General features: G+C 36.3%; 1 protein-coding gene across 2 annotated transcripts in view; it reads left to right on the top strand.

Annotated features, from left to right (window-relative positions):
• Positions 1 to 351: 351 nt before the first annotated feature.
• The window catches only part of PPP1R1C (protein phosphatase 1 regulatory inhibitor subunit 1C), a 134,223-nt gene continuing 123,014 nt past the window's right edge, over positions 352 to 11,560 (top strand). Inside the window, exons 1-2 of one of the 2 annotated variants that reach the window (XM_067741320.1) lie at positions 352 to 571; positions 2,233 to 2,293. In XM_067741320.1, coding sequence (XP_067597421.1) covers positions 491 to 571; positions 2,233 to 2,293 — 142 coding nt within the window. In that variant the 5' untranslated portion in view covers positions 352 to 490. The remainder of the gene's footprint in view (positions 572 to 2,232; positions 2,294 to 11,560) is intronic. The other variant, XM_067741319.1, reaches the window with a different exon arrangement.

The following is an 11,560-nucleotide window of genomic DNA, read 5'->3' as shown; positions in this document are numbered from 1 at the left end:
AAAAACTTACTGCTTTATGTTCATCAATAATGAATGGCCCATCCCTGCAATACTCAGAGGGAGCTTACATTGCACTTTTGAGCAGCCGGTTAGTAATGTACAGTGGATAGAGCCTTTCTTTCAAATCCCGGGGCAGCAGGTCCTTCAAGGCTAGCATTGCATTTTCAATTAGCTGCTGAGTGAATAATATACTCATGCTTGGCATGTGTATATTAGCGAAGAGGCACACAATTAGCTTACAGTTCGTTTCTGCATTGTGCTGAGAGGATCTAAGGGATTGCTGGGGGAACAGGCAAGCCAGGCATCACTGTGGATGTTGAAGAAGGGAGTTACTCAGACCTCGGCATCTTCACTTGCTTTCTCTAGAATTACAGCTATTTATTACGAAGCATTCTGTAGCGGGGTGGAGTGCGCCTGAGGAAACACATCCCAGACACCACCTGGGGTTAGTCTTTCTGAGCCCTTCACATCTCTAATTCTCATCATTGTCATGGAGCCCAACAGTCCCAAAAAGATACAATTTGCTGTGCCTTTATTCCAGAGTCAGATTGCACCTGAAGCAGCTGAACAGGTAAGTGGAACTGGGTGGGGACCAGCTCCTGTATGTAAGTAATACAGACGTATATTCTTGTTATTAATTGAAAGCTTCTCCACCTCTTGAATTTGCCTAACTTTGTGACTTCCCAGGACATATGAACGAGAAATAATTTCGTTTCCACATGCACTTGTATTTGAGTTGCATTGGGGGAACTACTGGCTAAAATGCAGCATTTCATGTGATACAAATTAGCACCCATTAAGGAAAAATGATTATATTAGCAGTTTAGATTGGGATCCAAAAATCTGTTTGCTTTTGCTTATTAAAATAACAGGTTCAACATTTAGAGAAACTTCAAATTTTTTTTCAAAATTAGCAAGCTTTTATTATTTATAATAAAATTATTTATTTATTATTATTCATTTAACAATGAAAGCATTAAATCTTGGAATAATTTCAGATTACAGGCTTAATGTTTCATTTTAATGTTTTCATTGTGTATCCAAAGCAGTAATTATATGTAATACATTATAGGATCGCAGGTATATGTATAATTTAAGAAACATTTTATTCAGGTATTAAAAATGGTATTTTAACACAACCTGGATTTTTCCCAAGTTTAATATGTCTATATATCTTTAGTTCTATCTCTCTCCCTCTCTCATGTGAGATTGGTTTACTGTATCACCTTTCATATTCAGATTACTTAGACTCTTGATTCAATGGAACCACTCAAAAGATCATTTGTGGTAAAATTACAACAGTGAGGAGGCAAAAACAAATTTATGGGGTCTGCTACCTAATTCATTAATTTCTTAAACCCTAAATTATTCCTGAAGCCTCTCCCAAATATTATATACAAAGTCTTAAAAGTATTGAATCTGAGACTCTCAACTTCCTAGGATGTTTTGATAATCTGAAGTAGATTCACCCAAACTCAAGCCAGATAAATACAACCTTGAACGTGTATCAATGGGGCATTGGTTCTATCCTGGACAAGATATCATTGTTTAAAATTTATTCACTAACCTACTGATTTGGAAATTTACTTATATATTTAAAAAATCAAGGATACATTAGAAATTCTAATCATAATATGTTCCTGTAACTCCTAAAATAAGGAGAAAAACCCCCGCACCAAACCTATTAAAGTGAATTATATACTTTTGTAAGATCCATATTCATTCTTTCTGTGTTAATTTGTTCTAAATAATACTATAGAAAATAAGAAAAGTTCATAATATTAATTGAAGTTAAGAACGTATGCTGTTAAATTTAACCTGCTGGAAATTTGAGTTTTCTAAGCTTCTCTTACCCCATTTAGAAGTAAGTGTAATGGATCTCGAAAGCTTCATCAATTTATGAGGCTCCAAGAGAGCCACTAAAATGAGCAAGTCATCCCTGTACCTTCACTGCATATTAGTATTCAGTGGTATCATTTGGTTACATACAACTATTTCTTTTCTGTGGAAATGCAGCTTTTTGATCAAAGAAGGTGATATTAATATCTGACAGTTCTACTGTCTGGCTTTCTATTATTCAAAATAAAATTAGCGAGCGCCTACTGTGTGCCCCCCAGAAATTTGCTCTTTATGTTGGGAAAAGATGAGGATGGGACAGCCTTGCAAGCTGTAGAGTAACCTGGAACAGAGTCTGACAGTCTCTGACCTTAGCTGGGCCTTTGTTGTTCACAGATCAGGAAAAGAAGACCTACACCAGCATCACTTGTGATTCTCAATGAACATAACCCCCCAGGTAAAGAAGCATGATGTCTTATGTACTGATGTGACAGAATAGAATTGTTTGAGGAACATCAAAGAGCATGCCATTGCCAACAGATTTCAATTCGGGATTTCAGTTAGCAATAATCTAATAAGCTAGTCTATACAATGGATCATAAACAAAATCAGAAATAGATATTATGAAAACTGTCTCAGTCAACTGCCTGCTTTTCCTCTAGAATGACTTACTGGTGACTATATGCTATGAAATGTTTTGTTAGCAATCACTGTCATGTGTTCAGGTGTTTGCTTAGAATCTGGTTCAGTGCTTATTAATGAGCCTGGTAGAAAGTTGTTTAATTAGGTTTCATAGCTCAAATTGCAGCCCTGGAGGTGCTTATATCTTTACAGAGTTGTTTTTTAATCAAAGGTTATCATGGGGTGGTCAATGAGCCAGCACTGGCTACAGCTTTGATGCTGATGTAATCCCTGAATAATGCAATTGACAAGTAACCAGATCAATTTTCAGCACTGCCCATTTGGGAGCCATTCTGAAGAGTTGCATCCATTTGTTGAGGTTTTATTCTCCATTTCCCGTATAAAGTAAAGCTGCATTATTATTCCTGATAAAGGGCTATGATCTGCAACACACAAACATTATGTACTTATTGAATGGGGGTGATTTTAATTTCACATTTAAGCTCTGTTTCTAGAAAATACAAGTAAGACAGCAAAGGTCACGGCACTAATTTGTATCCAGGCAGGACTTGTTGTTGGATTTTTTGCAGGTATAAACAATAAAGGTGGCTAAAAAGAGTTTAGTGGAAACATAGTAAGTGTAATTACAGATTGTAGTGAATGATTCGTTTTAAGAACACTGGGGCAAAACAGTCTTTGACTTTTTCAGATTCCTTTCTAATTAGAGAAACATATATAAGAAAGTAAAATTCTAATAGCATATTAGTCATGGAGCCCAAATACAGAAAGATGTTCAGTTGTTGGGAAACAAATAGGCAAATTTATTCCTGCTGAAAACAAAGAATTATAATTTGATGCTGTATCTTTAAAGTGCTATAGCATTTTAAAATCATTTTCAAATATATTATTTCACTTAATAAATATAACTTATATTTGGTTGAATAAGAGATGCAACTGGTAAGAGGTGCAAATAAATAGAAGTAAATAAACATAATAATGAAATCTTTTCATATTGGAGGTAATTTTAGAGCAATTTTCCATCACAGCCTTTTGCTCATAGTGGCAGACTTCTCCACAGTGTCCTAGAACTTACCTCTCTATGCTAACCTTGAAACGTGTTGCCCAAAGATATAACAAGAAGAACAGAATCTTCAAAATTTCATCTGTACTAAATACTTCTTTCCTATCCAACAATTCTTTATGTTTCAAATATTATCTGAACATTCTCTATCAAACAAAACAAATAACAGCAACAACAAAAAAACTTAATTGTTAAATGACCTTGTTAAAGCAATTGTTGCTTTTAGCCCTCAAAAGCAATGTGTTCTTTGACAAATAAAAATCGGGTGCAGCTTTAAATCCTGGTAAATAAACAAATCTCTTCAATTTATTGAAATTGCCCAGGACACATATGAGTATTCTTGGAATCACCTATCATTAATGCTCTTTAAAATTCAAATCCCTGAAAATCTTTCTTGTCAATTAATGAAGCAAAGAAATTAAATTTTCCATTACAGAGACATAATTAACAAACCTTTCCAATTCATATGATAAGATCAGTATATTGTAATCATTGTTAAATGAATTAGACATGGCTTACTTAAAAAAAATCTTTTCAGGAGTTTGCAGAAATAGTCTGTTATAAAAGAATATTTGAAAGAATGATTTAATTTTAGATTAGAAATAAAGGAAATAGCAAGATATTTCAACATGTAAATCCAGATTGTTTGCTAGTTCATCTTTGCCTGTGTAAACATATAGATGAGGTGGGCACCGATTGGTAAGATTCCAGGGGCAACAAAATGTCACATCAGTCCCTTTCTAACCAACAGCCTAGAATTCTCAGCAGTAGAAACACGAGGGAAACAGTTACATAACCTGTTAAGGATATATCCTCCGGCATAGATTAATCAATTTAATTCAAAATAATGGGACACAAGACTAAAAATGTTAAATTGATGGCATCATACCTGAAAAAGCTTAAAAGCAAAGGGTGTGTCTTTATGGTGGAGAGGGCAGAAACAATGTTTGCTTCTTGGAATGACTCTAAACAGCCAATGGCAGTAAAAAGGTACTAGAAGCCAGAGATGCAGGGGTAGAGGTGCACCAAAGACAAATTTCATCTTTTTCAAATGTTTTCTAGGGCTACCAGTTTGACCTTGTAGCAAACTGCTTATCTTTCAGAATTTTTAATCTTCTGAGTAAGTGCCTATTTATGATAACCTCTCTGAGGTTATACGGTTAAGAGTCTCATTGTCTCGTCTTGTACTATTTGCTTTTACTCTTGTACAATATGTAGTTAACTGGTTTGGTTTCTATATTTTTATTTAAAGGGATGACTATATATAAATCTTCTCTATTTAGAAGTAAATGGCAATGTCACTTTCTGCAATTTATTTCATCACATTTCTAGATTTACTTAAACATTACTTGTATTTACAATAGTAGGCTTATGAGAAGACTGTATATTTATTTGGCTACCAGTATTAGAAACCTAGAATTGGGAAAGAACTTCAGAAAATGCCTAATCTAACCACACTTCTTCATGAAAGATACAGAAATCGACCCAAGTCCCTGAGACTTGCTCCATTTTGTATATATCAGAGAAGAATCCATAGTTACAACTAGTTTTCAATATGAGATCAAATAATTTTACAGGTTAGAAAAGTTTCTTATGAAAAACTTGAGTGATGCCCCACTTTATTCTAAAATAACTCTTCATTTACTCTTGTCAATAAAAGTTCATGTACTCACCTTTTTAAAAAAAAAATTATTTATTTATTTACTTACTTATTTATTCGTCTGCACTTGCGGGCTTGTGGGATCTCAGTTCCCCAGGGATTGAACCCAGGCCACGGCAGTGAAAGCCCAGAATCCTAACCACTAGGTCACCAGGGAACTCCCTACTCACCTTTTTAAATACATGAGGCAATTCTTCATTACCTTCTTTTCTGGATTGAATATTCCCAGCACCCAATAAGGGCCTTAATGAGCTCTATCCAAATTCTCCTTGTCTCTAGGCCTTTGGAGCCTAGAGCTGGACACAGTCTTCCAGTAAAAAGCCAGATTAGAACAGGCCTTCTGAATATTAAAGTTTGTGGCATCCATTCTTTTCCACTTGCCGTCAGGCAGAGACAATATGGTTACAACTAAGTTTAATGGACCTGATGCCTACTGAACATGAGTGAACTGTAAAAGGCCAGGAGCTTACTGAAGATTTGGATAAGTACACAGGAGTTCTGGCATCATTTAGAAGTTTGTTGTACATCTAATAAGTGGGACCAGACATATAATGTAAAATGGGGGATATTTATTGAACTTCCTGTCACAGCCAAATTTGGGGGAGACTGACTTTCTCTTCAACACTTTTCGCTCCAAATATTCTTAGAAATGAGGAATAAAAATAAAGCATTTTCTCACATGGGCCATGTTCCTAAAAATTACTTAATAATGAGACATATGAATTCAATATCTCACCATCTCCTTTCAATCTTGAGAGTAAGTCTAGTCAGTAAAGAGAACGGGGATTTCCAGTTGATTGGGCTATTTGTCTCCACACACTGAAAAAGAAGCCACAGTCCGTTCTGGAAGTAGCATGTGACTTTCTAAATGAGGCTTGCATTTTAGGAATTTGACAGTAAGTTGACTAATAAGATTTTCAAGGCTCTGTATTTAAAATCCTGAGACACTGGATGACACAGAATATTGCTGGACTCAGACTGAGCTGTTCAAAGCGGAGAGGCTCCAGAAATTTTCAGTGATGTGAGGTTTTGCAGGGTCATCAAGTTAAAGTGGACATTTATTTCTAGTGTTAGGGCATTCATATGCAAACAGTCTCTCTTCATGGAGACCCTGTATTTTACAAAATGAGTGATTGGTAGGCAATGGGCACCCTGAGTACAAGTTCCAGGAATCTCACTGAGGATTTTCCTGGGATTCTTAAGGATGGGTAAGACATCATCAGTCCCACACCTGGAGGGGCCTGTCACCCGCAGGGACCTCCAATCAAATGTGTTCAAGTAAAAGCTGTACTGGATCTATAGTCCATACAGTTTCGTTTCATTCTTTTTTCTCATCTTCTTTGGGAATGTGGCTGTAATTCATTCTGATCTACAATTGTCGTTGATTGTTCAGCATTTATTTTGCCTTCTGAACATTAATGACAGTACAAAAGAAAGAAAGGTCCAGTGTTTGAAGACTCTTCCAGGTTTAACTGGTATGAATTTCTGTCAGAAAAGCCTATTTTTTTCTCCTCAGCATTTATTTCTATAAGTTATGGAATGCCAAACCATGCTGAATGAGTTAAAGATAAGTAATGCAGGGACTTTCCTGATGGTCCAGTGGTTAAGACTCTGAGCTCCCAATGCAGGGGGGACAGATTCCATCCCTAGTCGGGGAACTAAGATCTCACATGCTGCACAGCGCAGCCAAAAAAAAAAAAAATTTCAAAGATAAGTGATGCATGTGGCTTTCAGAGGTTCATGTACTGTACAAATGATTGACTTATTTTCCTATAACTATTCAGTCTGTGCAGCCAAATAGCCCCATCAATAGGAATAATTGTGAGCCAAAGATGAGGTTCCAGTTCTTAGTCATGCCAAAGTTTGCTATACTATAAGTGTTCAAAGGACTAGTGTAATCTTCAAATTGAATGGAAGAAAAATGAAAGGGCAAATTATAAAACTATGAAATAGTGCTGTTTTATTTCAGCAACATTACTACTTTTGCTCATTTTGAGCAATAGCATATACTGCTCATCTTTTACACTGAGTTTAATAAGAAATAGCTTAGTGAAATATGAATTATGGTAGGTTCAATTCACTTCCTTTTTCTTGGTCTCTGTTTTCCTACTTGTGGGGATTATAGCAGGTGAAAATAACCCTAAGGTACTTCTGCATAATGTTGAAAGGCAGTGTTTGTAGTAGGTAAAGCACTGCCTTTGGAGTAAGACTTGGGTTTGAATCCCAGCTTTGCCGGTTTCTGGTAGTGAGACATTGGGTGTGCAGTTGACCTCTGTGGGCTCAGTTTCCCCCTTTTTAAAAGAGGACATCGAGGTATAAGAAAATGCATAGCACAGTGTCTGCAACCAAATAGATACTGAAGACATGCGATCCCCCTGTGTCATTATATCCATGCTGAGTTCTCCTAAAACCTGCATTTCCTTTTTTTTTTTTTTTTTTTTTTTGCGGTATGCGGACCTCTCACCGTCGTGGCCTCTCCCGTTGCGGAGCACAGGCTCCGGATGTGCAGGTTCAGCGGCCATGGCTCACAGGCCCAGCCAGCACGAACCCGTATCCCCTGCATCGGCAGGCGGACTCTCAATCACTGCGCCACCAGGGAAGCCCTAAAACCTGCATTTCTTATCAGAAGATGGCCCAGCTCTTTTCCCATCCTGACTGCATTAGGCGGTGTCCAACAGTGTCCCCATGAGGCATTGGTTCTTGATAAGAGAAAAGATGTACCATAACTCCTAATTCATCAGGATAAGAATACACAGTTATGGAATTGTTATGGATCTTATACTGTGGTATTTGTTCAACTGACCATGTCTGGTTTACAAACATAATTTTCATGAAATATGAGTCCTTGGGAATATTTTTAAAAATAAGCATGCTACTGATGTCTATAAAGTTATGAAAAAATATATTGCAAGTAAGAGATCTTTGTGAAAGATTTGTATCCAATCAAAAATGCAATTCATGGGAATTCCCTGGTGGTTCAGTGGTTAGGACTCTGTGCTTTCACTGCTGAGGGCCCGGGTTCGATGCCTGATCAGGGAACTGAGATCCTGCAAACCACTTGGTGCAATCAAAAAAAAAGAAAAAAAATTCAATTCGTATCCTAATAGTATGTGGAAAGAAAGAAGATTGAATATGGAGTATAAAAATCCTTTAGTGATATCTATTAAACTCTCATTTGATTGCTCACATTTGATTCCACTCCATTTGCTCTCACTTCCTTCCATACGCCATTCCTGTGCTATATTCTGGGTAAGCTTTCTTCCTTTGGTTCCTCCTTTTGGTTCCTTTGCCAACTCTTAAGACAGCCTAGACTGACTCATTTGTGTAAATCACTCTCCATGTTTTCCAATTAATCTTATTTAAATTGCAGCCTGAGACTCATTTAAATCTCAAAACTTTCCCCTAACTAATCTGATTCATTGTTTGGCTTTGTTATTCCAATACTCTCCTCTCACCTGCAACTCTTGAAGGTATTTATTGATTTATACATTCAATTCCATTAAGTATTTACTGAGTCCTTATTCTAAATCCTCGAGGAACATGTGGACTAGGTAACAGAGAATAATACCTCTGGATGAACCAGGATACAATTGTAATACCAGAAATTCCAACAGCTCAGACCACAGTAAGATTAATTCTGGCCAAGACATAGAGGCATTTATTTATCATGCTCACTATTCTATGAAACATTTGTAAAACTTGTCTTGATCTTTTGGCTTTAAGCTTTTAAGAATTGGCATCAGAGCTAAAATTTTACTATTTTTTCCAAACTAGTAGCATAGATATAGCTACTCAAAACTAGTAACATATCTAGTAGATATTAGATGCCCATGGTCTATTAAATTTAAGTGGATAAAAAAATATATTCTCAAATCCAATGGCAATCTGTTAAACTTTTCCAGGCACTTATTCTGGCTAAGGCACAGTGTTAGCTACTCTAGGGGATAAAATAAGTCACCATCCCTGACCTCATGGAGAAACCTACCTGAGGCATAATTTGACACATGTATATATATTGGTAGTAAGATCAACAACATGTGGCAAAATACAAAATATATTTCAATTCGGTGCAGAAATGTTTACCATAGGATGTTTTGGGTGATTAGGTTATAATGTTGTAAAATACGGTACAGAGACTAGATGCTTGATAAACGGCGACTCTTATTTTGGAGAGGCCGGCATGTACTACTTAGGAATAGAGGTGTTGGAATCACTCAGGCTTGAATCTGGCTCTCAGATGGCTGCTTACTGCCTGTGTTACCCCAAAAAAGTGGCTCATCCTTTTAAGGCCCATTAAAAGTGGGGAAGCTGGGTTCACGAGGCTCTGAAAAGCTTGTTTTTTTCAACACTACCAGATTTCACTCAATATACAATATATTCATTAGAAATAAGGCTATTCTGCATCCACTGAATAAACAGACGCACATTTTTGTGTCTACGTAATAGTACACATGGACAGCACTGTAATCAGCTGTTCTGGGAGCTTAAGAGCACATTCAATTTCAAATTTAAGCTAGAAAAAGTTTCTAACAGCTCTTTCTAATTGTTTCTATTTCATAATCATATTCAAGGAGAACAGTAAATTACCAAACCTCTAACAAAAAATCTAACCAAGCTATGTAGTTAATAGAGAAGGGTTATTTATGTATTTATTTTAGAATTGCTCAGGAACAAGCTTTCAAGCTTTGAGATTTTCTATCCTTTCTTCCACCATTTCTATTCATGACTTTGACCAAGTAGTGATCTGATGCTGTTCCAGCAATACCAGACACAATTTGGTAGCAGAACTTACCAGGGGCTAAAGCTGAAATGTCCGCACAGGGTCCAGGCAGGTGACATAGATGCCTGCCTGGGCTCCGTGTAGGATGCTGTGAAGGGTACCGTGGTCTGTTGGAGGATGCAAGCTCCATTCAAGGCTGTCAAACTAAACAGATAACACTACAAAGAAAGAAAAAAACACTGTAAGGGACGGAGGCACCTAAGTGGTAAGATTTTAGAGATGCTGGAAAATATCTCCCTAAATCCGTTTCCATACTACCTGAAATTCTACCTTTTGAAGTTGTTGCTAATATTGTTACTATATTCTATCTTTTGAAACACCAGTACTGTGACCAGATGTAACATATTGTCCTGGCAAGTAGTCTACCTGGAGCTCAAAAAGCCTGAGGTGGAGAGAAAGGAAGGTCCTGGAGCAAATGTCCCAGCTGCAAGGATTAGGGCCCTCCGAATTCATCTCTTCCCTCCCAGTCTGTTTGCTGTTATTACCTTCTCCATACTCGTCCCCTTCATATCTTCCTTAGCATTTCAGGGGCCCCTGAACGTGCTGGGAAATTTTAAATCTATATCTATGAGTCTTTTCCGTGTTATGGAAAGAAGATTATCTGTGAATTTAACGCAATGATTTTGTATCATTTAGGGTAATTTGATATAGTAATTATAGCGCTTAACAAGGCTATTTGTGAAATAAGTTGCCAAAACCTGCATCATCAAAGGGAGATATCTTGACAGTCTGGTTAGAATACAATTACAGTGCAACCTTGGCAATAATGCTGAGAAAAAAGTACTGTGAGAACTAAGAAAAGCTAGGAAATTTGTAATCTTTCTGGGTTTGTTGTTGTTGTTTCATTCTCTGGGAGCAATTTTCCTTCATTATGGGAAACAATTTTCATAATCACACTCTTTACATATAAATACATATTGACCTGCTCATAAAAATAGAACTGAGTGCACAAAATGGAAGAATGAGAACAACAGTTATTTTGGAATCCAATTTTTAGAATAATTTGCCTCAATGTAACATCAGTTTATGCTTTTTTTCCCTGTCTGTTGAAGAACATACTATTAGAACACATATACACAATAGATATTTCCATACACAAACACATGTACACATGCTTATATAAGCCAAATACACAACTGTGTGTAAAAATATCACAGGCTATTTATCCATATAATAAAATCCACTTGCACTAAGTGACCTGATTTTAAAACGGCTAGCACCTACCAAAGTATCTAGAAAAGCTTCATGAATTCAGGTTACAAATGGAATAAAGCTAATAGTTATTATTTAAATTTCTAACCCTTTGAAATTGAAACCAATAAATCAAAAACTAATCACATTTGAAAACCCATGAATAAAAAACATTGAAATTACTGGCATAGATTCAAATGGTGAGATTTGTTAAATTATTTTTTTAAATCAGAAGAATATTTAAAAAATGTTACATTTATTGAATATTAGTTATTTTAAGACTATTCTCTCATTTTGGAGGTTTCCTGTGCCCATTTTCATAATTCATGAATACAGGGAGAAGTATTTTAATTAGAAACAAAGTGAGCTCCTCCAACTACCACCTGAAAAT

The sequence above is a fragment of the Pseudorca crassidens genome, chromosome 6 (assembly GCF_039906515.1).
Source record: "Pseudorca crassidens isolate mPseCra1 chromosome 6, mPseCra1.hap1, whole genome shotgun sequence".
NCBI lineage: Eukaryota > Metazoa > Chordata > Mammalia > Artiodactyla > Delphinidae > Pseudorca > Pseudorca crassidens.
Note: the sequence above shows the minus strand (reverse complement) of the source record. Positions and strands in the feature narration are given on the sequence as shown.